Source organism: Tachypleus tridentatus, chromosome 10 (genome assembly GCF_004210375.1).
Source record: "Tachypleus tridentatus isolate NWPU-2018 chromosome 10, ASM421037v1, whole genome shotgun sequence".
NCBI lineage: Eukaryota > Metazoa > Arthropoda > Merostomata > Xiphosura > Limulidae > Tachypleus > Tachypleus tridentatus.
Window position 1 is genome coordinate 22,163,932 of NC_134834.1, and position 21,693 is coordinate 22,185,624.

Here is a 21,693-nt window from a genome sequence, read left to right on the forward strand (position 1 = left end):
GTTAACAAAATGTACACAAATTCAAAGAATGAAAGGATTTTCAGAATATTTCAAGCTGTGCCTCGTAAGAACTTACCTATGTCTCAAACTTCCTGCTTTATCATTTTAATTTCTGTGCCAATTCAATGTAGATGAAAACCAGTTAGGCTTCACGCCAACACGTGCTTAGCATTTGGTTTTACGTCTTTAACTATTTAGTATTATTTTAGGTTAAATTGATTATTTTCATAAGTAGCGTTTGGTTTTTGTATGCATATCTTAAATTTAAATAGAAAGTGCTACGTAATTTGAAGGCGCTTTGGAATGACGCAGTGTTTGAGTTTTGAAAATCGTTCTAATATATCATTCAGACGTTGTAGTAAATAAGTTGGACGCTATAGTTTTGTCATTTTAGTCAGCATTTGCTTTGGCTGCCTATCACGGCTCTTTGAGTTTAGTCAGTTTCGTACAAGTATTATTTGTTTTTTTTTTTATATCAACGTGATGTTATATCTTATTACATGTCTACGCATGGATAAATCATTAGATTACAAATATTTATTTGTAGAGGCACGGCACCTCTTGTCTAAACAACAAAGTCCAACAGAAGTGATAAAGGATGTATTTTGTAACCCGGCTGTTTTTTGTTCTTTTTTTTTTCAGTGATGTTGTAACCCTTTATTTCCTCTTATAAAAATTAGTAGGAATGTACATATATATATTAGAAGACTGGATCCTAACGGCTTCTCCTTACCGATTATAAAATTATATGGAGCAAAAACATCTAGACGTGACAGTATTATATACTTTGTTTTATTAAGAATGTAGATTCTGTTTATAGTTTCTGAACTTTTCAGTTTGTGCATTATATTCAAAATGCTCTACAAACTGGGTTTGTAGTTAAGTACAAAGCTAGAGAAAGAGCTATCTGTGCTCTACCCAACACGGGTGTCGAAACCCACTTTTTAATGTTGTAAGTCCACAGACATACTGCTATGCTACTGAGAATCCTTGCTTTGTAAGTTTGTGGTAGAAGCTGAAAAGATAAATTTAACCTCTTTTTTTTTTTTTTTGTACATTTATATAATTATTCCTAAACTTGACTTCGATGTCGCAGATTATGGAGTGTTTTCAATAACTTTTACAGATCAGAATAAAATATTCTGATCTCAACTTGAGACTTGAAGTTACAGTACTTTTACAAGTATTAAAGCGTTTCTTAATTTCGCAATATGTTACAGCATTGAGATATGGTGATAAACAAATTATGGCGCATGCGCTATAAAAAACTGTAAAGATTTCATAAATGTAAAAGATTTTTATCCTTAGTGTTCTAATTTATTTCTGTTCTTTTGTTAATTAGAGCGTGAGTTAGGCCTATAAAGTTCGAAGCTGTCGAGCCCAGTTCCAATCCGTGCAATACTACAAAATATTTATCGCACCTTAAAGTGTGGGCGCGTTATAAGACTGACAGTCATTTTCTTAACCTGGCTGGCCTGTGGTAGGGTGTTTTTTATTGGTTGTTTTATCTTACTCTGGTCGATAATTAACAATTATAAACGGTAGTAGACAGCTTCAAAACCTTTACCGTAAATACAAAAATTGTTGTAAGTTATCAGTTAATCAAATCTATTCACAGGTTGATAAAACAAAAATATTCACAAATATAACTCATCAGGGTTTACGAACCAAGAAGAACATTTGAAAAAAAGCTTTCCTTTTGTAGAAAACGTAGAAAAGACGTATATGCAAATAGAAAAAAGTAAATATGTCTACGTAAAAATATAAATGTTTACTTAGTTACGTCAGTTATATTTAGACTCACTATATAACTCGCATTTAATTGAAAAAAAAACAAAAAAGAGACAACATTTTTGTTAATACAATATACATTCTTTCGAAATATTTTAAGTCACACTTTGCATCGCCAAATGGTTAGGGCGCTTGAATCTCGATGTAAAGATGGCGGGTTCGAATTCACGTCCAACCAAACGTGCTCGCCCTATCAGCCGCGAGGGTGTTATAAATTGAGGGTCAATCTCACGATTCGTTGGTAAAAGAACAGCCTAAGACTTGATAGTGATGACTAGCTGTCTTCTCTGTAGTCCTTCACTGCTAAATTAGGGACGGCTAGTGCAGATGGCACTCGTGTAGCTTTGCGCGAAATTCAAACCAATCTTAGGAAAGGATCTCTGAATACTGTCAAAAATATAGAATAAAAATAAACACAGCAAAACACAACTCGTAGTCTTTACGAAATTGACAAAACACAAAAAACAACAGCCAGAAATATATATGAATGGCACACTACTCAGACTGCCCCATCGGCAAAATTTTTCGGTCTGACCTATGATTCAAAACTAACTTGGATCAATCATGTGAACGAAGTTAAAAATAAAGTCTGGCGAAGAACTAACTATGCTAGGAGTCTAACTGGTAAAAACAGTGGAGCATCTACAGACAATATACTAAAAATCTACAAAACATATATTAGACCTGTAATAGATTATGCAGCTCCAGCATGGATAACTGTAAGCAATAAAATAATTAAAACCAAACTACAAACAATCCAAAACACACTCCTCACAACAGCATACAGAGTTCCAAGAACTATATCATCTCAGTTCATTCACAAATATTCGAACATACTAACCATACCAGATAGACTCCTACATTGTACAATAATGTTCTTTAATAAGAATTGAATGAAAAACGAATTTCTATGCGAACTAGACAGTTACCTCATACATGATGAAGCTAGTCCTAAATATCTCTCAGTCAATTTATATTTTAAATATAAACATAAATAAATATATATATATATAAATAATAATAATAAAATATATACATATATATATATATATGTATTAAACAATAAAAATGCCACCAACAAACTTGACATTCTGCTGATAGAATAAAATAATCACATATACGAGCCACAATACATGGACATTGTCCTGAAAAGGATCAAAATAATATTTAGTTCTACAATTATAAATACCAATCAGACAAGAACATAAGTACGGGGATGAGGAAGAGGTCATAGAGAACCTGACCCTCCAGGGTATGAACTTCTCTTACCCAAACACCGACAGAGATTCGAGATCTGTCCTGTTCACATTTAAAACACACAATGATACCGACATGAACAACTATTGCAACAACAAAATAAACAACCACGTAACAAATAACATAGAATTATATAAACCACACTTTCCAGTCAACGTTATGAACAGCAACACTAATAATACATATAACTACAATACACAACTACTCACCAAAAAAATCAAACAAAATGATGGAATACAAACAATACTTCTCAAAAAAGGCACTCCAAAATTATTTGACCACCTATTAGCCATATTTAACTTATCTCTATACTCTGGATACATCCCAGTTTCTTGGAAGCAAGCTAATGTTTTAATGTTCCACAAAGATGGAAAACCAGCCAATAAACCAAACAGTTATCGACCGATCAGCCTGATATCATGTATGTAAATAATACGCCTCTTAAAGACCCAAACCATGGATACGCGTCACAGTTCGCTGATGATGTAGCAATTTGGAAAAGTGCCACTAACTTACAACCACAACTAAATAGATTATGTGAATATTGTGAAAAATATAGAATTAAAATAAATACAGCGAAGACACAATTAGTAATATTTTCAAAAACTACGAAATATCAAAAAGTTCAACCTCAAATCTACATGAACAGAGAGCTTCTCCAAACTGCTACATCTGCAAAATGTTTAGGGTTAACATATGATTCTAAACTTACCTGGATAAAACATGTAATTAACATAAAAACTAAAATTTGGCGAAGAATAAACTATGCTAGGAGTCTAACTGGTAAAAACTACGGAACAACACCTGTAAACATCATTAAAATATACAAGTCATACATTAGACCTGTAATAGACTATGCAGCTCCTGCATGGATCAATGTAAGTGTAAAACAAATACAAACCAAACTCCAAACATCACAGAATACACTAATTACATCAGCATACAGAGTACCTAAAACCACTTCATCAAAGTTCATGTATAATTGCTCAAATACATAATCAATACCAAATAGACTTCTACATAGTACAATAAAATATTTTGATAAAAATAGGCGAAAAAATGAGTTGTTATGCGAACTATACAGGTATTGCATGTATGATGAAGAGAAACCTAAACACCTCTCTCGGTTAAATTTGTACATCAGATCATTGAGATAAAATAATTTAAAATAATAATAATAGTAATAATAAAATAGAGGTAAAATAAAACAGGCCACCTACGTTCTAGACTTATAAATTAAAAATAATAATAATAATAATAAATCAAAGAAGAATATAAATGGACATTGTCCTGAAAAGGACCAGACTAAATTTATGATATCACTCCAGCTATTCAGTATTTAAATCGAAATATATTAATCTGGCCACTCCAACAAGTCATGAAGGAGAAAGAGGTCTAGTGTACCTGACCCTCCTGGGTCACATAAATATACCCAAATACCAGAGAGAGAGAGAATAATGAAATACCAGAGACGGTTCTGTCCTGTTTCCTTATTTGTTAACTCTTCTACATATGTATTTGCAACAACGCGTTTTAACCTCATATTGTCTTTCAGTTTCTTAAAAACAATATTTTTGTTAAAACTATCCTTACATAAGACACGATTAATGAGGAACGACATAGACAACCAATTCACACGTGATCCGTCCAATTAGGCTAACGTAGATTCCTTCGGAGGGTGGTCGTATACAAAAAAAAAAAAAGAGGACCTTTGAACTTCTAATAACTTTTATTAAATATTTTCCGTTTTATTTTCTCATTTATTTTCTTGTTTCACAAGTGCTAACAACTCGACTGAAATAAAGGTCATTAATAAATTATTCCATGTACAAAATATAAATCACAGATTCGCAGTATTTATAAGTATATTTAATGTACAATTTTAGGGCTGTTTTCTTTGCTAAGATTTTAGTTACACTACTAAACCTACAATATGGAGCTCTACCAACATAAACTTCTGAACAGCTTTATAATTCCCACTTATAACCGTTAAAACTTTCTATTAGAATAGATTTTGAATTAAAAAAAAATAAGATATTCACGTAACTGTTCTATGCACCAGGACCGCGGAATCCAGCTCCTCATGTCCGGATGAAAACGGATGCCGGTCACGTGGACGTCACATTCGCAGCTACAGCATGAACGAGTCTTGTGCCGCAGATATGGAAACTGACAACCTTTCCAGTTCATCAGCTCCCAGCTCAACGAAAGATGAACTGAATGGATCCAAACCTAAGAACTGTAGTAAAGAGGACTTTGATCTCTTAGCAGTGCTTGAACAGCAGAACAGGTTGGAAAATGTTTCTGTTGTGTTGTCTGCCTATGTTTTTAAATACAACTTTTAACTTTTCAAAACTCAAAAATACTAGTTTGTCCATGAAGAAGGAAGGTCCACCTTTTGAAGGTGCTCGATTATATTGGATGTCGCACTACTTTTGAGTCAAATTGATTTCTTTAACCTACACGCTTTCCTAACGTCATTCAGGGCACGGCCAGGTGGTTAAGGTACTCGACACGTAATCTGAGGGTCCCGGGTTCGAATCCCTGTCACACCAAACATGCTCGTCCTGTCGGCCGTGAAGACGTTATAATGTTACGGACAATCCTACTATTCGTTGGTAAAAGAGTAGCTCAAGACTTGGCGGTGGGTGGTGATGACTAGCTGCCTTTCCTCTAGTCTTACACTGCTAAATTAGGAACGGCTAGCACGGATAACCCTCCTGTAGTTTTGCGCGAAATTCGAAACAAACCAATCCTAACATCACGAGCTTAATTTTTTTCCTAGAATTATGTTTGTTTTTTGTATTTCGCGCAAAGCTACTCGAGGGCTATCTGTGCTAGCCGTTCCTAATTTAGCAGTGTAAGACTAGAGGGAAGGCAGCTAGTCATTAGCACCCACCGCCAACTCTTGGGCTACTCTTTTACCAACGAATAGTGGAATTGACTGTAACATTATAACGCCCCCACGACTAAAAGGGCGAGCATATGTGATGCGACGGGGATGCGAACCCGCGATCCTCAGATTACGAGTCGCACGCCTTAACCCACCTGGCCATGCTGGGCCTAGAATTAAGTGAAAAGTTGAATATTTTATTGTTTGTTTTCTTTTTTGTGCATCGTCTTGTAATCATGTTATTTTTTCTTCGCTATATTTTTTAAGCTCAGAAAAACAAAAACTTGAGTAATTAGTAAAACTACTCAGGAAATTGAGAGTATAATATTTAGAATATTGAGGTGTTCTTTTGACGCCCCGTCCCACTTCATGGTGGTTACACTTCTGGTTGAACTTATACATGATTTATTACTATTCCTCATCAAAGCCTAGAAAGTTACTCAACACATATTATGGACCTGGCATAACCTGGTAGTTAAAGGTACTATACTTGCAGTCTGTGGGTCGCAAGTTCGAATCCCGTAACCAACAATGATCACCCTTTCAGCCGTGAATCGTGATAATGTGACGGTCTATCTCACTATTCCATGGTAAAAAGTAGGCCCCGAGTTGGCGGATAGCGATGGTGATTAACTGCCTTCTCTCTAGCCTAGCTCTTTAAACTTAGATACAGCTAACTCAGATAACTCTCGAGTAGCTTTGCGCAGAATTCAACCAACCAACCAACCAAACAAACATCAAATGGATTAGTAATAAGAGAGAGTTTAGGTGGTTCAATAATACAGAGTTCAGGTAGTTTAGTAACAGAGAGTTGAGGACTTTAGGTGGTTCAGTAACAGAGATTTTAAGTGGTTCTTTATTGGACGTCACTGTTAGGTGTATTTCATTGAGAATGTGTCAGTTTCAAAGACGGTGTACAAAATTTGTTTGCTAAGCTAAAACTGAAATTTCCTTGAACATAAACTAACCACACAGTTTATTCAATAATATATCCCCGTGGGACATCGATAAGTCTACGTGCATACAACTCTGACATTCTAGCTTTGATTCCTCGCGACGGTCACAGAAGGTATCCCGATATAGTGTACTGAAATAAATGACCAGGACAGTAGGTATACAGAGATCACTATAGAAACAGGAGGTACAATGAGATAAGCGTATAGAAATAGAAAGTATGGCGAGATAACTGTGTGGGACTAGAAGATATGGCTAAACAGATGTATAGGAATAGAAGATATGGTGAGATAAGTGTGTGGGACTAGAAGGTGTGGCTAAACAGATGTATAGGAATAGAAGATATGGTGAGATAAGTGTGTGGGACTAGAAGGTGTGGCTAAATAGATGTATAGGAATAGAAGATATAAGTGGTGGGACTAGAAGATGTGGCGAAATAGATGTATAGAAATAGAAACTATGGTGAGATAAGTGTGTGGAACCAGAAAGTATGGCGAAATAGATGTATAGAAATAGAAGATATGGTGAGATAAGTGTGTGAGACTAGAAGGTATGGCGAAATAGATGTATAGAAATAGAAAGTATGGTGAGATAAGTGTGTGAGACTAGAAGGTATGGCGAAATAGATGTATAGGAATAGAAGGTATGGTGATATAAATGTGTGGAACTAGAAGGTATGACGAAACAGATGTATAGGAGTAGAAGATATGGTGAGATAAGTGTGTGGAACTAGAAGGTATGGCAAAATAGATGTATAGGAATAGAAGATATGGTGAGATAAGTGTGTAGGGACTAGAAGGTATAGCAAAATAGATGTATAGAAATAGAAAGTATGGTGAATAAGTGTAAAACAGAAGGTATGAAGAAATAGGAATAGAAGGTATGGTGAGATAAGTGTGTGGAACTAGAAGGTATGAAGAAATAGATGTATAGGAATAGAAGGTATGGTGAGATAAGTGTGTGGAACTAGAAGGTATGGCAAAATAGATGTATAGGAATAGAAGATATGGTGAGATAAGTGTGTGGGACTAGAAGGTATGGCAAAATAGATGTATAGGAATAGAAGATATGGTGAGATAAGTGTGTGAGACTAGAAGGTATGGCAAAATAGATGTATAGAAATAGAAGGTATGGTGAGATAAGTGTGTGGAACTAGAAGGTATGAAGAAATAGATGTATAGGAATAGAAGGTATGGTTATATAAGTGTGTGAGACTAGAAGGTATGGCGAAATAGATGTATAGGAATAGAAGATATGAGCTGTATGTGAGTACCACCCGTAAGTCTGCGATAGACAAGCGTTTCGTCCGGGAAGCGAGTAATGTGTCACTCTTCTCACCAATGAAGTTCGAGTCTATTTCTGGCTCCTGAGAGCCGTCTCAGCATAAGAGAGACTTGACCTATTGGTGTAGTATACTAATTATGTTTTATTTCATACGATTTTTGTTTCCAAGTGGGTGGTGTTTACAAAACTAAGTCACTCAGTTGGGTATTCTTCGCTAACGAATCAAATCGACGTTTCGGACTTTTAACTCCCCACATGTTCAGAAAAGTGTGCTCGTCGAATCAGTCGTCAAGAAGTGTCATTCAGGCCGTGACCACAATGGTGTCAAGCATGATTCTGTGATCATTTGAAGAAGTCAAAGGTTACCTGAATTTCTCGCCGTGTCCTCTTTCTTTGATGAATGGGTGTTCGCCATAACTCTACTTGTGCATTTCATCATGTTCAGAAGTTGTTTAGTGTTCTGGTTATAAAAAGTATCTATTATAATTACTACAGATATTTTCAGAAGGCATTTAAGAAAGCTGCTCGGTGGTTCAACGGAAAGTCAGTGTGATCATAATTCTGAAAGTCAGGTTTCGATGCCCGTAGTGGGAAGAACACACATAGTTTGTTATTTAACTTTATTCTTTAGAGAAACACATATAATGAAAGAAGGAGAGGACAGCGGTAAGTCTTCGGATTTATAACCCTAAAATTAGAAGTTCGATTCCCCTCGGTGGAAACAGTAGATAACCCGATGTGGCTTTGCTATCAGAAGTAAATGTGTAGTGTTTAAATTATCGTTTTCAGTATTAGGGCAACATATGACTTCTTAATCTGATATCGGTAAATAAAGGTGTAATTATTTGCGGGAACCATAATCGAATATAAACATTTTCATCCCGAAAGCACACAGTTTATATGTATTTTTATATGAAAGTGTTATGTTTTACTTGAAATACCTTCTTTTTGTAACAGACAAAATACCAAAGAAAAAAATTGTTCTTAAACACAAAGCTACACAGATGTTTCTGTTCTACTCGTCACGGGTATCAAAACTCGGCATACAACAGCTCAGGCCAAGTGGAGTGCGGCGTGTTTCTTTCATCTGTGATGCAGTGGGGAGAATGCCATTATTTGTCATCTAGTGGGGTGTGGCCCACTGCCGTTATCCGTCATGTAGTGGGGTGTGGCCCGCTGCCGTTATCCGTCATGTAGTGGGATGCGGCCCGCTGCCGCTATCCGTAATGTAATAGGGTGTGGCCCGCTGCCGTTATCCGTCATGTAATAAGGTGTGGCCCACTGTCGTTATCCGTCATGTAATAAGGTGTGGCCCGCTGCCGTTATCCGTCATGTAGTGGGGTGTGGCCCGCTGCCGCTATCCGTAACGTAATAGGGTGTGGCCCGCTGCCGTTATCCGTCATGTAGTTGTGTGTTCCGCTGCCTTTATCCGTCATGTAATAAGGTGTGGCCCGCTGTCGTTATCCGTCATGTAGTTGGGTGTGACCCGCTGCCGTTATCCGTCATGTAATAAGGTGTGGCCCCCTGCCGTTATCCGTCATGTAATAGAGTGTGGCCCGCTGCCGTTATCCGTCATGTAATAAGGTGTGGCCCGCTGCCGTTATCCGTCATGTGGAACATTGCTCTCATCCTTGGTACAGTGGCACGTTCTGTACGAAAGTGACACCATTCCTTATTCTTAGTAGCGGACTGGGACACCAGGCAAAATCCGGGTGGGATTTTGGAGTATCTGTCCGGGTCGTATTAGACTCCTAGTCCACCAATGCTAACTCTCTATTTGTGAACTCGTCCATTCTGTAGTTGAAATATATCAACGTGTGACAAGAAGTTCTCCGTTGTCTTGAGAAAACAATCGTCATATTAAAGCAGGAATTGAATTTTTTTTAACTTTTTGAATTTCACGCAAAGCTACACGAGGGCTATCTGCGCTAGCCGTCTCTAATTTAGCAGTGTAAGACTAGAGGGAAGGCAGCTAGTCATCACCACCCACCGCCAACCCTTGGGCTACTCTTTTACCAACGGATAGTGGGATTGACCGTAACATTATAACGCCCCCACAGCTGAATGGGCGAGCATGTTTGGTACGACTGGGATTCGAACCCTAAATCAGGAATAGAACGAATGGGTATTTTTCTCATGTTTTCAGACGTCTGATCGACAGAGGCTGGTGTGACAGATTGTACGACAGTATTCTTTACCGTGTTTCACAGGCCTTGAGAAACGACAGGCAGAAAGTGCTACTTTATTAGGAGGTTTAACTCTCTGATCCAATAATCGGAATGTAAGCACTGTTGAATAGCGACTTCCCTTCCTGATCCTTCAAGGATATTTAAATTTAAAGTCCACGTGCTGCACAATTGTACAGTGAACTTTCTTAATACCCGATAACAGAATAAAAGTCTTTACTCCGTGTGTTCCGACTAAACACTTTATTGAAACATCTATTATTGCCAGTATATTTCATCAGCTCTGTATCAAGTGGGTTTCAATCTTTTATATTGGTTATTCTCGTTGTACACACAGATATACAATGGGTTATCCGTGCTCCGACCACCACGGACATCGAAACCCAAATTTTAGTGTTGTAAGCATGCAGACGTCTCTGTGAGCCACTGGGTAGCCAATTCCCTTATAAATTGTGTCCAGTTAAACTAAAGAAAGGCATTCACACTTAATGACTCTAACCAGCAAACACTCGAAATGCTCACCAAAAACCATTATCCAAATATACAAGGCTTACATCCGTCCACTAATAGAGTATGGATGTCAAGTCACATACAATATGTCAAATAACACACTCCAGAAAATCCAAGTTCAACAGAACAGAATACTAAGATCTGCATTCAGTCTACCATCATTCACTCCAGTAAGGGCCTGGCATGGCCTAGCGCGTTAAGGCGTGCGCTTCGTAATCTGAGGGTCGCGGGTTCGCGCCCGAGTCGCGCCAAACATGCTCGCCCTCCCAGCCGTGGGGGCGTTATAATGTGACGGTCAATCCCACTATTAGTTGGTAAAAGAGTAGCCCAAGAGTTGGCGGTGGGTGGTGATGACTAGCTGCCTTCCCTCTAGTCTTACACTACTAAATTAGGGTCGGCTAGCACAGATAGCCCTCGAGTAGCTTTGTGCGAAATTCAAAACCAAAAACAAACACTCCAGTAAATTATATAATCAAATCAGCAACTTACAAACACTAAGAAATAGACTAACGGAAATATCACACAAATACTATTTAACAGCAGAACACAGAAACAAACTAACGGCATCACTATAAATTAACCAGTGCACCAACCAAATTTATTTCACCATATAACATATTTCAAGAATCACAAATCACACAACAAAATACTTAAAGGGCAAAATTCATGTATTTTCTTTTTCAGGTTTCGGGCACAGGACAGGTAAAACTTTCGGCGCCTGTCCTGTGAAAGTGGGTTTTTCTCGGGGCGCTCCCGTTTTCCCCCACAGCAAAAACTTAGGCATTGGATCTTTAAATCCCAGCCAAGGCAACTTTATTGCCATGCCCTGAATCGGGTCGTTCACATTTCACTATGACATCTGCTTTTCGGGACGGGATCTGGCCCTTTTGTCCGGTGCTACCTTTGCCTCGTGCATGGATAATATTAAGTATGACCAACTTCACTCCTTCACCCCCCAAAAAAAAGTTTAAAAAATTATAAAAAAAAAGAGCTAAATTCAATAACCTTCCACGAAAGGGGACGAAGAGGAACCACAACGTTCCTGAACACCCCAGTTGGAGAGAGAATTCTTCTGATTTCTCTCTCTAAACTAAACCCCTGCCACGTTAGTTTGCGTTTGCGTAAAGAAAGGCCCAGCATGGTCAGTTGGTTGAGGCAATCGACTCGTAATCTGAGAGTCGCTGGTTTGGATCTCCGTCACACCAAACATGCTCGTCCTTTCAACCATGGGGACGTTATAATGTGATGGTCAAAGAGTTGGTAAAGGAGTAGCTCAAGAGTTGCCAGTGGGTGGTGATGAACAGTCTCACACTGCTAAATTAGGGATGGGTAGTGCAGATAGCCCTCGTGCAGCTTTGCGCGAAATTCAAACCAAACTAAACTAAAGAATATCACTCACATCGTTTAATCACCCCACCCGCACCCCCACCCCACCCCGTAACTAAGCAGTAAGCCTCTCACTTTACAACGCTAAACTTCGTCTTTCGATACTCGTATTGATCAGAGCACATATAACCTCTTTGTGCTTAAATAACAACGGACCGTAACCTGAGGATAACCCAAGAAGGTAGAAACTTTGTTCTCTGCTTTATTAGCAAAAGTTTTAATACCCATATCGGCCGTCTTGAAATACATTTTTACTTCAAGTGGGTTTCTCGTCGTTACGATCTGACACCATTGATCGTTTGATCACCCAAAACTGACCAGTACTACGTGTCCCTGTCAGAGCGAGTGCCCCATCATTCATGGTATTTACGTAAGTACTTGGTAATAATTAATATTACATCGTTTAAAACATCTGTAGTCAGCTACCTGCTAGAATAATGAAAAGTATTCTTACAATTACTTGCATAACCAATTACTTTCAACAACACATATGGCGACGTCAGACCCATGGCATCAGATAATGAAGGTACAGCGAGATAAACAATAAACAATAGTTTCTTTGTTTATCTATACAAGTTAAGCCTTGTGTGACAGTGGGTAACAACTTAACGAGAAACCATGTGTGTATGTACTTATTCTAAAAGTTCTTTTGACCTCTGGCGGCGCTTGCTAGTCGCGGGATAGACGCTTTACCACATTGACCTAGTCGTACAGTGGCATAATAGGAATATTACAACCAACACGAAAAATCGCTTAACTACCTACTGTAGCTGTAGTCGCCATTACACCCGTGTGCATCTACAATAAACATCTACGTTCAACAACAGTAACCACCATCTCGCTGTAAACACTATTACTTCACATTTTTACAGTAAACACTGTTACAGCAGAAGTAAAACACTACATTACGTTGAAAAACCAACTGTGCTTTTTTAGGCCACGCTGCGAAATGTCTTCAAGAAAAAGTGAACGTCGATGACGTACGATGAGTCATCTATTTTAATAAGTTCTAAAATATTTCATATGATCAACAATGAACATTTTTTGGTAACGTTCATATATTATATAGAATATTGTTTCATTTGTATGATATAATATTGATGTTTTTATATGTATAAGGATTGGTTTGGTTTGAATTTTGCGCAAAGCTACTCGAGGGCTATCTGCGCTAGCCGTCCATAATTTAGTAGTGTAAGACTAGAGGGAAGGCAGCTAGTCATCACCACCCACCGCCAACTCTTGGGTTACTCTTTTACCAACGAATAGTGGGATTGACCGTCACATTATAACGCTCCCACGGCTGAAAGGGCGAGAATGTGTAGTGCGACGGGGATTCGAACACGCGTATATATAAAGAGGAAAGGATTTGCATATACTGACATGTTTGTAATAACTTAGTGAATTAATTAATCTGTTATTTGATAACACTATGTAACACAACCTTTGTTCCTGGATAGAATGTGTTATTTCTTAATTGCTTATGTTGTAAAAGTACAGAAAATGGCCATTATTCCCTTCAAACTTTGCTTTTGTGACCTGGATAATGAAATTTAGAAATTAACCTATTTCTATGTAAAAACGGGCAAATCTGCACATTTTCATTTACATAAGGTCTGAATAAAACAACATATGAATCAAGATTTACATGTATTTATACTAAAGTTGTACAAAAATGTTTAGAAGTGAGTAGTTTTTCGAGATTTGCGACTGTAATGTAAATCACTTTCACGTATCAGCCCCCAAATATAGTCTCCCATCATGTTTTCGTTATACGCTCCCAGATCAAAAAAATTAGCACATTATATCTCCTAAGCGATCTTGTATTGTTAGTATTTTTACTGTTCCAGCTGTTCAAGAGAAAATGTTGTTATTTTTATTATATATTTTACAGGTTCGAAGTGTTTTCTGTATCTGTGTCGAAACACAAGTTTGTTCCATCTAAGCCTTACTTGAGTCATACTTTGGTTTTATTATGGTTTTGCTTCAGGATACATCAAATGTTTGGGTTCTCTGAAGTATCATTATCTGGTATTGTGTTCAGCTCACATTATACCCTTTGAAGACAAATACAACTTACCGAAGTGTTAACAAAACCTTGGGATCATAGGGTATGTGGTCAGGTTTCGGTTTTTAAATAGCCAAGTGACGAGTTAAAAATGTACATTACATTATTTTTACCTTGTCAAGAGGAACTTTCTATGGAACAGTTACTTGGCTGTGTGCTTTAAAAATGGTGTGGTCTTAGAACCAGACCATTATAAATGTTTATAATATTTTAACTGTGATGAAACAAAAACAAGTTAAGGATTACCTTCTCATATCCCTCTGTTGATTTGACGTAAATCAATCATCTGATATTTTATTCTGTGGAAATACAAATAATTGCTAGCTTTAGTGGTCAATTTTTTGGTGCAGCAATATAAAACTAACACCCTGGTAATTTGGTGTTAAGTTTTTTTTTTCCAGCAATGTAGAATCAATATCATGGTGATTTGATTCTAAGTTTCTCGTCCGGCAATGTAAAACCAACACCTGGTAATTTGATTCTGAGTTTTCATCCAGCAATGTAAAACCAGCACCTGGTAATTTGATTCTGACTTTCTCGTCCAGCAATGTAAAACCAATATCCTAGTGATTTGGTTCTGAATTTCTTGTCCGAATGTATAACCAACTCCTGGTTAGTTGATTCTGAGTTTCTCGTCCAGCAATGTAAAATCAACATCCTGGTGATTTGATTCTGAGCTAATCGTCCAGCAATGTAAAATCAACATCCTGGTGATTTAATTCTGAGCTAATCGTCTAGCAATGTAAAACCAACATCCTGGTGATTTGATTCTGAGCTAATCGTCCAGCAATGTAAAACCAACATCCTGGTGATTTGATTCTGAGCTAATCGTCCAGCAATGTAAAACCAACTCCTGGTAATTCGATTCTAAGTTCCTCGTCCAGAAATGTAAAACCAACATCTTGGCGATTTGATTCTGAGTTTCTCGTCCAGTAATGTAAAACTAACATCCTGGTAATGCAGTTCTGAGTTTTTCCTTCTTATTTTCTGAGCGTTTCAGATGTTTGTCTTCTGTACTTTGTTCATGTACCAGTAGAGTTTTATTCAGTAAAGTATGTAATCTTTCTATAGTTATTTTTATTCGTGGATCATTCAAAAGTTTATTTTGTTTACCACAGCGGCGTTATAAGCAGGCTGGAAAGAAGTGAACTGTTTTATCCAAATACACCCGCATGTTCACAAAAGAGATACAATACATATGAAGATGTTTGATTATATTAACGACTTCTTATATGGTGAGTTTCTCAGAAATACGACGGATGCTATAACAACTACTGTTTTTAAGCTGTTTCACTGAAGTACATAGTCAGTGTAGTAACAGTTATTTCGTGTGCAAGCTCACAGAAATAGAGTCGATAAAACAACAAATATTTCGTGTGCCACGTTTTACACACCTAACATCGTTATATTAACGACTTTTATATTTTTGTCTCGCAAAAGAACTAATCATGAATTATAAATAAAAGTTAAGTACGAATCCTAACTCACGTCAACCATCACTGATTATTTCAGGATAATCGAATCTGACTCCAAATCGCTAAATTCTCTGACTTCAACACACTCCAGTCAGGTGTCTTTAAACTCAGGAAATAGTCCAACCGTCGACGATGACCAAGAAGACGTATGGTTAATCTGGGGTCAGATAATTAACGATTGGGAGTTTTATATCAAAAAGAAAAACTCTTATGTCAAGGTAAGAAGCTCATTTGAAGTTTAATCATTTTGATAAAAAAACGACAAACAAACTTCAATTTTATTAAACTGGCTGAAGAAATTATGGTAGAAAAAATATGCTAAGTAAATAAATCTTAAAGAAAATAAAAGTTGACAAAAAAAAAAGTTAAAATTCAATGCAAAGATTTATATTTTAATCATGTTTATCCACGATTCACTGTAAATTTAAATTAAGAATTTTGGGATTTCCACTTTAAGATTAGTGCTAGTTGCGTCTTGGGAAGACCTAGGTTGGTTGAAGATCAACACACTACAAATATTTTGGACATGACAAAAAAAAATTCCGAGTTTCTATAATTTCGCCGTGAACGTAAATGTTAATCAGTGCTCTGTTGTTTTTTGGTTGTTTGTTTTGTTTTAGGGCTAAGTTACAAGTCGAACTATTTGTCTACCGTGAGAATTGAACCCTGGATCGTAATTATAAGCCCGTCCACTGTGAACATCAGGCAATGCAAGTCTGAGCAAGCGCGAGGAATCCATTAGTAGTTGACGCATTAGTGGGGAGATATTTAAAGAAGATGTTCCCCTTTATCTACTTCCGATAAATTTCAGTCCCCCGCTTGTACAGCGGTAAGTCTACGGACTTACAACGCTAAAATCAGGGGTTCGATTCCCCTTGGTGGGCTCAGCAGATAGATCGATGTGGCTCTGCTATAAGAAAAACACACAAATACTAATAAATTCCATAATCTTAAAGCACAACTTAGGCGCACCATTGTTATTTTAAGTGGAGAAACACCACGTTTGTCACAGGTAAAAATTTCGAGTACTTTTGTATGTTTGTTACGATACGAACCAATTGAAACCTTTACTGTGTTATATTAATATGCAAGTCCTCTCTTTCCTTGAAACAGATTATGAACTATGTTTTCGAGGAGTGACCATTATTGTGTTACACTTAACACTTACCCCAGATGCTTAAAGTTGATTAATAAAAATGCGTTGTTATTGGTTTAATATTGAGGATATGTTATGGCGGTAAGTTTGTCACAAAAAATATGCCTAATTTAAAAAACAAACAAACAAATAATACAGCGTAAAAGAAAACAGAAACTGTGGTCAATGTGTACCAGACACGTCAAATACGATTGTCAATCTATCGAAATTCAGAGTCTCGGAAAAACAAACAAACAAATACTAATTTTACGTCAGTTCTCCCCCCTTGGCCCGGCATGATCAGGTGGGTTAAGGCGTCCGATTTGTAATCCGCGGGTTCGAATTCCGGTCGCACCAAACATGCTCAACCTTTCTGCCGTGGGGGCGTTATAATGTTTCAGTCAGTCCCACTATTCGTTGGTACAAGAGTAGCCCAAGAGTCGGAGGTGGGCGGTGATGACTAGCTGCTTTCCCTCTAGTCTTGCCCTGCAAAATTAGGGACGACTAGCGCAGACAGACCTCGTGTAGCTTTGCGCGAAATTGTAAAACAAACAAATAAAAGCTCTCCTTCCGGGGGTCACCGGTAATTCTGAAACTTATAATATTAAAAATCGAATTTCAATTCCCGTTGTAGTATCAGCACATATAGCTCATTGTTTTGCTTCGTGCTTGACAGCAACGTACAAAATAATCTGGTTTTTATGAATTACGGTAAAACGTGGTCGTCTAAGTACCCAGGGCAACCACACAAATCCATTAATTCTGGTTTATTTGGTGGCACATGGATTTGCTTTTTAAGTGGCACCTTATGAGACAAGTGAACTAAACAGCCGGGCGAGAGATTACAATGTTTATTAGACATACAAAGCCATACCTACTTTTAAACTACTGACCAATCCATCTCCACTTTAAATTACTGAAAAGAGGGTGTAACCAGTCACGAACACCAGGTGTCTACAAATGTGTCTACTTTTAAATTGATAGCAGAGTAGCTGTCACCTTCACCCTGTAACGTTCCCACATCTGACAATGCTGAACATGTTCAGCAGCATATCGCGGCTCGAAACTTGGACCTCAAGGCTCGTAGCTCAGTGTGCTAGCTATTAGTCCACATCCGAACCGAGAGTCACTTGGAAATTGTGATTCCAAACTGTTCCTATAAGACCCTTAAAAATGGCTTAGCCGAAGATTTTAGAAACAAATCGTTTTAATGTCCTAATCTTAATTTCCCTAGAATACACCAATAAACAGCTGTATCACGTACATAATATTCTAATAAACACTCGTATGACACACAAAACAAACCAATAAACACCTGTATTACATATAAAATGTTTTAATAACTATCTGTATAACATAAAAAAAATTCCGACAAACACACGTGTCACATTCAAATTGTTGTAATAAACACCTGTATCACGTACGTAATAAAATTTTCAATGTTAATCTTCTTTGACAAATTGTTGTAATAAACACCTGTATCACGTACGTAATAAAATTTTCAATGTTAATCTTCTTTGACAAATTGTTGTAATACACACCTGTATCACGTACGTAATAAAATTTTCAATGTTAATCTTCTTTGACAAATTGTTGTAATAAACACCTGTATCACGTACGTAATAAAATTTTCAATGTTAATCTTCTTTGACAAATTGTTGTAATAAACACCTGTATCACGTACGTAATAAAATTTTCAATGCTAATCTTCTTTGACAAATTGTTGTAATAAACACCTGTATCACGTACGTAATAAAATTTTCAATGCTAATCTTCTTTGACAAATTGTTGTAATAAACACCTGTATCACGTACGTAATAAAATTTTCAATGTTAATCTTCTTTGACAAATTGTTGTAATAAACACCTGTATCACGTACGTAATAAAATTTTTAATGTTAATCTTCTTTGACAAATTGTTGTAATACACACCTGTATCACGTACGTAATAAAATTTTCAATGTTAATCTTCTTTGACAAATTGTTGTAATAAACACCTGTATCACGTACGTAATAAAATTTTCAATGTTAATCTTCTCTGAAATTTCGCACAAAATTTCATTTGATTTCATACTAATGGTACAGATGTCCAAACATTTGTTGCTTACGTCTGTTGTTGTTTTTTTAAGTAACACTTGATTAGAAGTATCAAAGTCCTTTGATCAGTTGTTATCTTGCGTGTTATACGTGTTAGTCGTTCACACATACACTCTTGTCTTATCTAGAACCATGTAAAAAATAAAAAATAAAAATAGAGTAGTTAGTAAACTGCTATCTTGTTTAAAGAAATTACACGGTTGCATCTTAGGGGTAGTGAGAAATGCAATCGAATAGAACTTGTGAGTCACATGTTAAGTCTGTAGGCTCTAAAATAAATTCGGTTCGTAAATAATTCACTGTTATCTAAAACACCTCACTGGAGCTTAAGTTACATTCTCATGATCTCTCTATATTTTAGCGTTTGAAAAATAATCAGTAAACTTTGTGACTTCTGTGTCTTAACCCTAAGATTTCAGGTGCTCAGTCTATTTTTGTTATTCAATTATGTGTGTTTTAACTCTTGACAGTTCAGGTGTTCACTTTGTTTTTATTATTCCATAATGTTTAACCCTAACAGTTCAGGCGTTCATTGTGTTTTCTTATTATTCAAGGATATATATTTTAACTCTAACAGCTCAGGTTTTCAGTTTGTTTTGTTATTATTCAAGGATGTGTTTTGTAACCCTAACAGTTCAGGTTGTCAGTTTTTTATTATTCAAAGATACGTGTTGTAACCCTAACAGTTCAGGTTGTCAGTTTTTTATTATTCAAAGATACGTGTTGTAACCCTAACAGTTCAGGGTTTCAGTTTGTTTTATTATTATTCATGAATGTGTGTGTGTTTTAATCCTAATAGTTCAGGTGTTCAGTTTGTTTTATTGTTATTCAAGGATTTGTTGAGAAAAGGCGTTCCGCATCACTTCCGTGGAATCGTGTGGCAGTTGCTATGCAACGCTCAGAGTTGTCCTGCTAAAGATAATTACTCTGAATATATCAAAAGTACCTCGCCGTGTGAAAAAGTCATTAGGCGTGATATTGCCAGGACTTACCCGGAGCACGAGTTTTTCCGAGAAAAAGATGGACCGGGTCAAGAAAGACTGTTCAATGTGATGAAAGCCTATTCTCTCTACGACAACGAAGTGGGCTATTGTCAAGGAAGCGCCTTTATTGTTGGGCTTTTGCTCCTGCAGGTAAGTAGCTGAACAGATGAAGCCTTTTACTCGCTCACTAAGATACGGAAGGTTTCCTAGGTTGCGAACACTGAAATTGTAAATATATATAGTAATAAAAGAATTAACCGCTACTCAGTTGTAGGTGGAGTTGCGACGTTCTTGTTAATTCTTTATACAGCTAGTGTTACTACTATAGCGATCCGACATGCACAGGTGGTTAAGGCACTCGACTCGTAATCTGAGGGTCGCGGGTTCGGATCACCGTCACGCCAAACATGCTCGCTCTTTCCGCCGAGGGAACGTTATAAAGTGACGGTAAATTCCATTATTCGTTGGTAAAAGAGTAGCCCAAGAGCTTGCGGTGGCTGGTGGTGACTAGCTGCTTTCCATCTAGTCTTACTCTGCTAAATAGCCCTCGAGCAACTTTGCGTGAAATTCAAACCAAACTACTAAAGCGCCTTCCCCCTCATCCCTATGGCGTACCGGAATATCTGTGGGCTTATAACGCTAAATATCGGATTTTTACAACCGCGTTAGGTTTTGTTTGTTTGTTTGCTTTGTTTTTTGAATTTGTGCTAGCCGTCCCTAATTTAGCAGTGTAAGACTAGAGGGAAGGCAGCTAGTCATCACCACCCACCGCCAACTCTTGGGCTATTCTTTTACCAACGAATAGTGGAATTGAGCGAAACATTATAATGCCCCCACGGCTGAAAGGACGAGCATGTTTGGCGCGACGGGGATGCGAACCCGAGATCCTCAGATTACGAGTCGCACGCCTTAACACGCTTGGCCATGCCGGTCCCCGCGTTAGGTACAGTACAGTTAACCAACCCATAGTGTAGTTTTGTACTACAACAAAACACACATACAAAAAGATATGATAACAGACATCAGTACTTTTAGTTTCAGGCACAGTTCTCTTCACTGTGTTATTTCTAAGTGCATACTGACCTGTAAATTAACAAGATATTTGAGCATACTTGTTAATTTGTAAAATGCATGATCATTTATAATCTACCTGTCGTTTCATTAAACCCACATGTCTATTTATGAACAGCACAACAATTTAGAAATGTAATTTATTAAAAAAGAAGTAAATATATATATGTTTAGTTTAGTTTATAAATCCAGATATTGATTTATAAATCGATTTATTGAAAGAAAAAGGAAACAGTGACTTATTACGCACATTTAATAACCAGTAAGGGCCCGACATGGCCACGTGGTTAGGGCGCCTGACTCGTAATATGAGGATCACGGGTTCGAATCCCTGTGATACCAAACCATGCTCGCCCTTTCAGCCGTGGAGGCGTGATAATGTTCGGTCAATCCCACTATTCGTTGGTAAAAAGAGTAGCCCAAGAGTTGGCGGTGGGTGATGATGACTAGCTGCCTTCCATCTAGTCTTACACTGCTAGATTAGGGACGGCTAGCGCAGCTAGCCCTCGTGTAGCTTTGCGCGAAATTCAAAACAAAAAATAATCAAAGAATACACACCTGAGCCAATTTGTCAATTTACAAATGGTATTTGTAGATTATGTTTGCA

General features: G+C 37.3%; 1 protein-coding gene across 5 annotated transcripts in view; it reads left to right on the plus strand.

Annotated features, from left to right (window-relative positions):
- The window catches only part of LOC143228868 (ecotropic viral integration site 5 ortholog-like), a 70,009-nt gene that overhangs the window by 21,930 nt on the left and 26,386 nt on the right, over positions 1-21,693 (plus strand). For 4 of the 5 annotated variants that reach the window (XM_076460276.1, XM_076460275.1, XM_076460272.1 and 1 more), the window contains 3 exons: positions 5,111-5,338; positions 15,839-16,019; positions 19,866-20,165. In XM_076460276.1, the coding sequence (XP_076316391.1) occupies positions 5,187-5,338; positions 15,839-16,019; positions 19,866-20,165 (633 nt within the window). In that variant the 5' untranslated portion in view covers positions 5,111-5,186. Of the gene's footprint in view, positions 1-1,342; positions 1,481-5,110; positions 5,339-15,838; positions 16,020-19,865; positions 20,166-21,693 lie in introns of those variants that run through there. The other variant, XM_076460277.1, reaches the window with a different exon arrangement.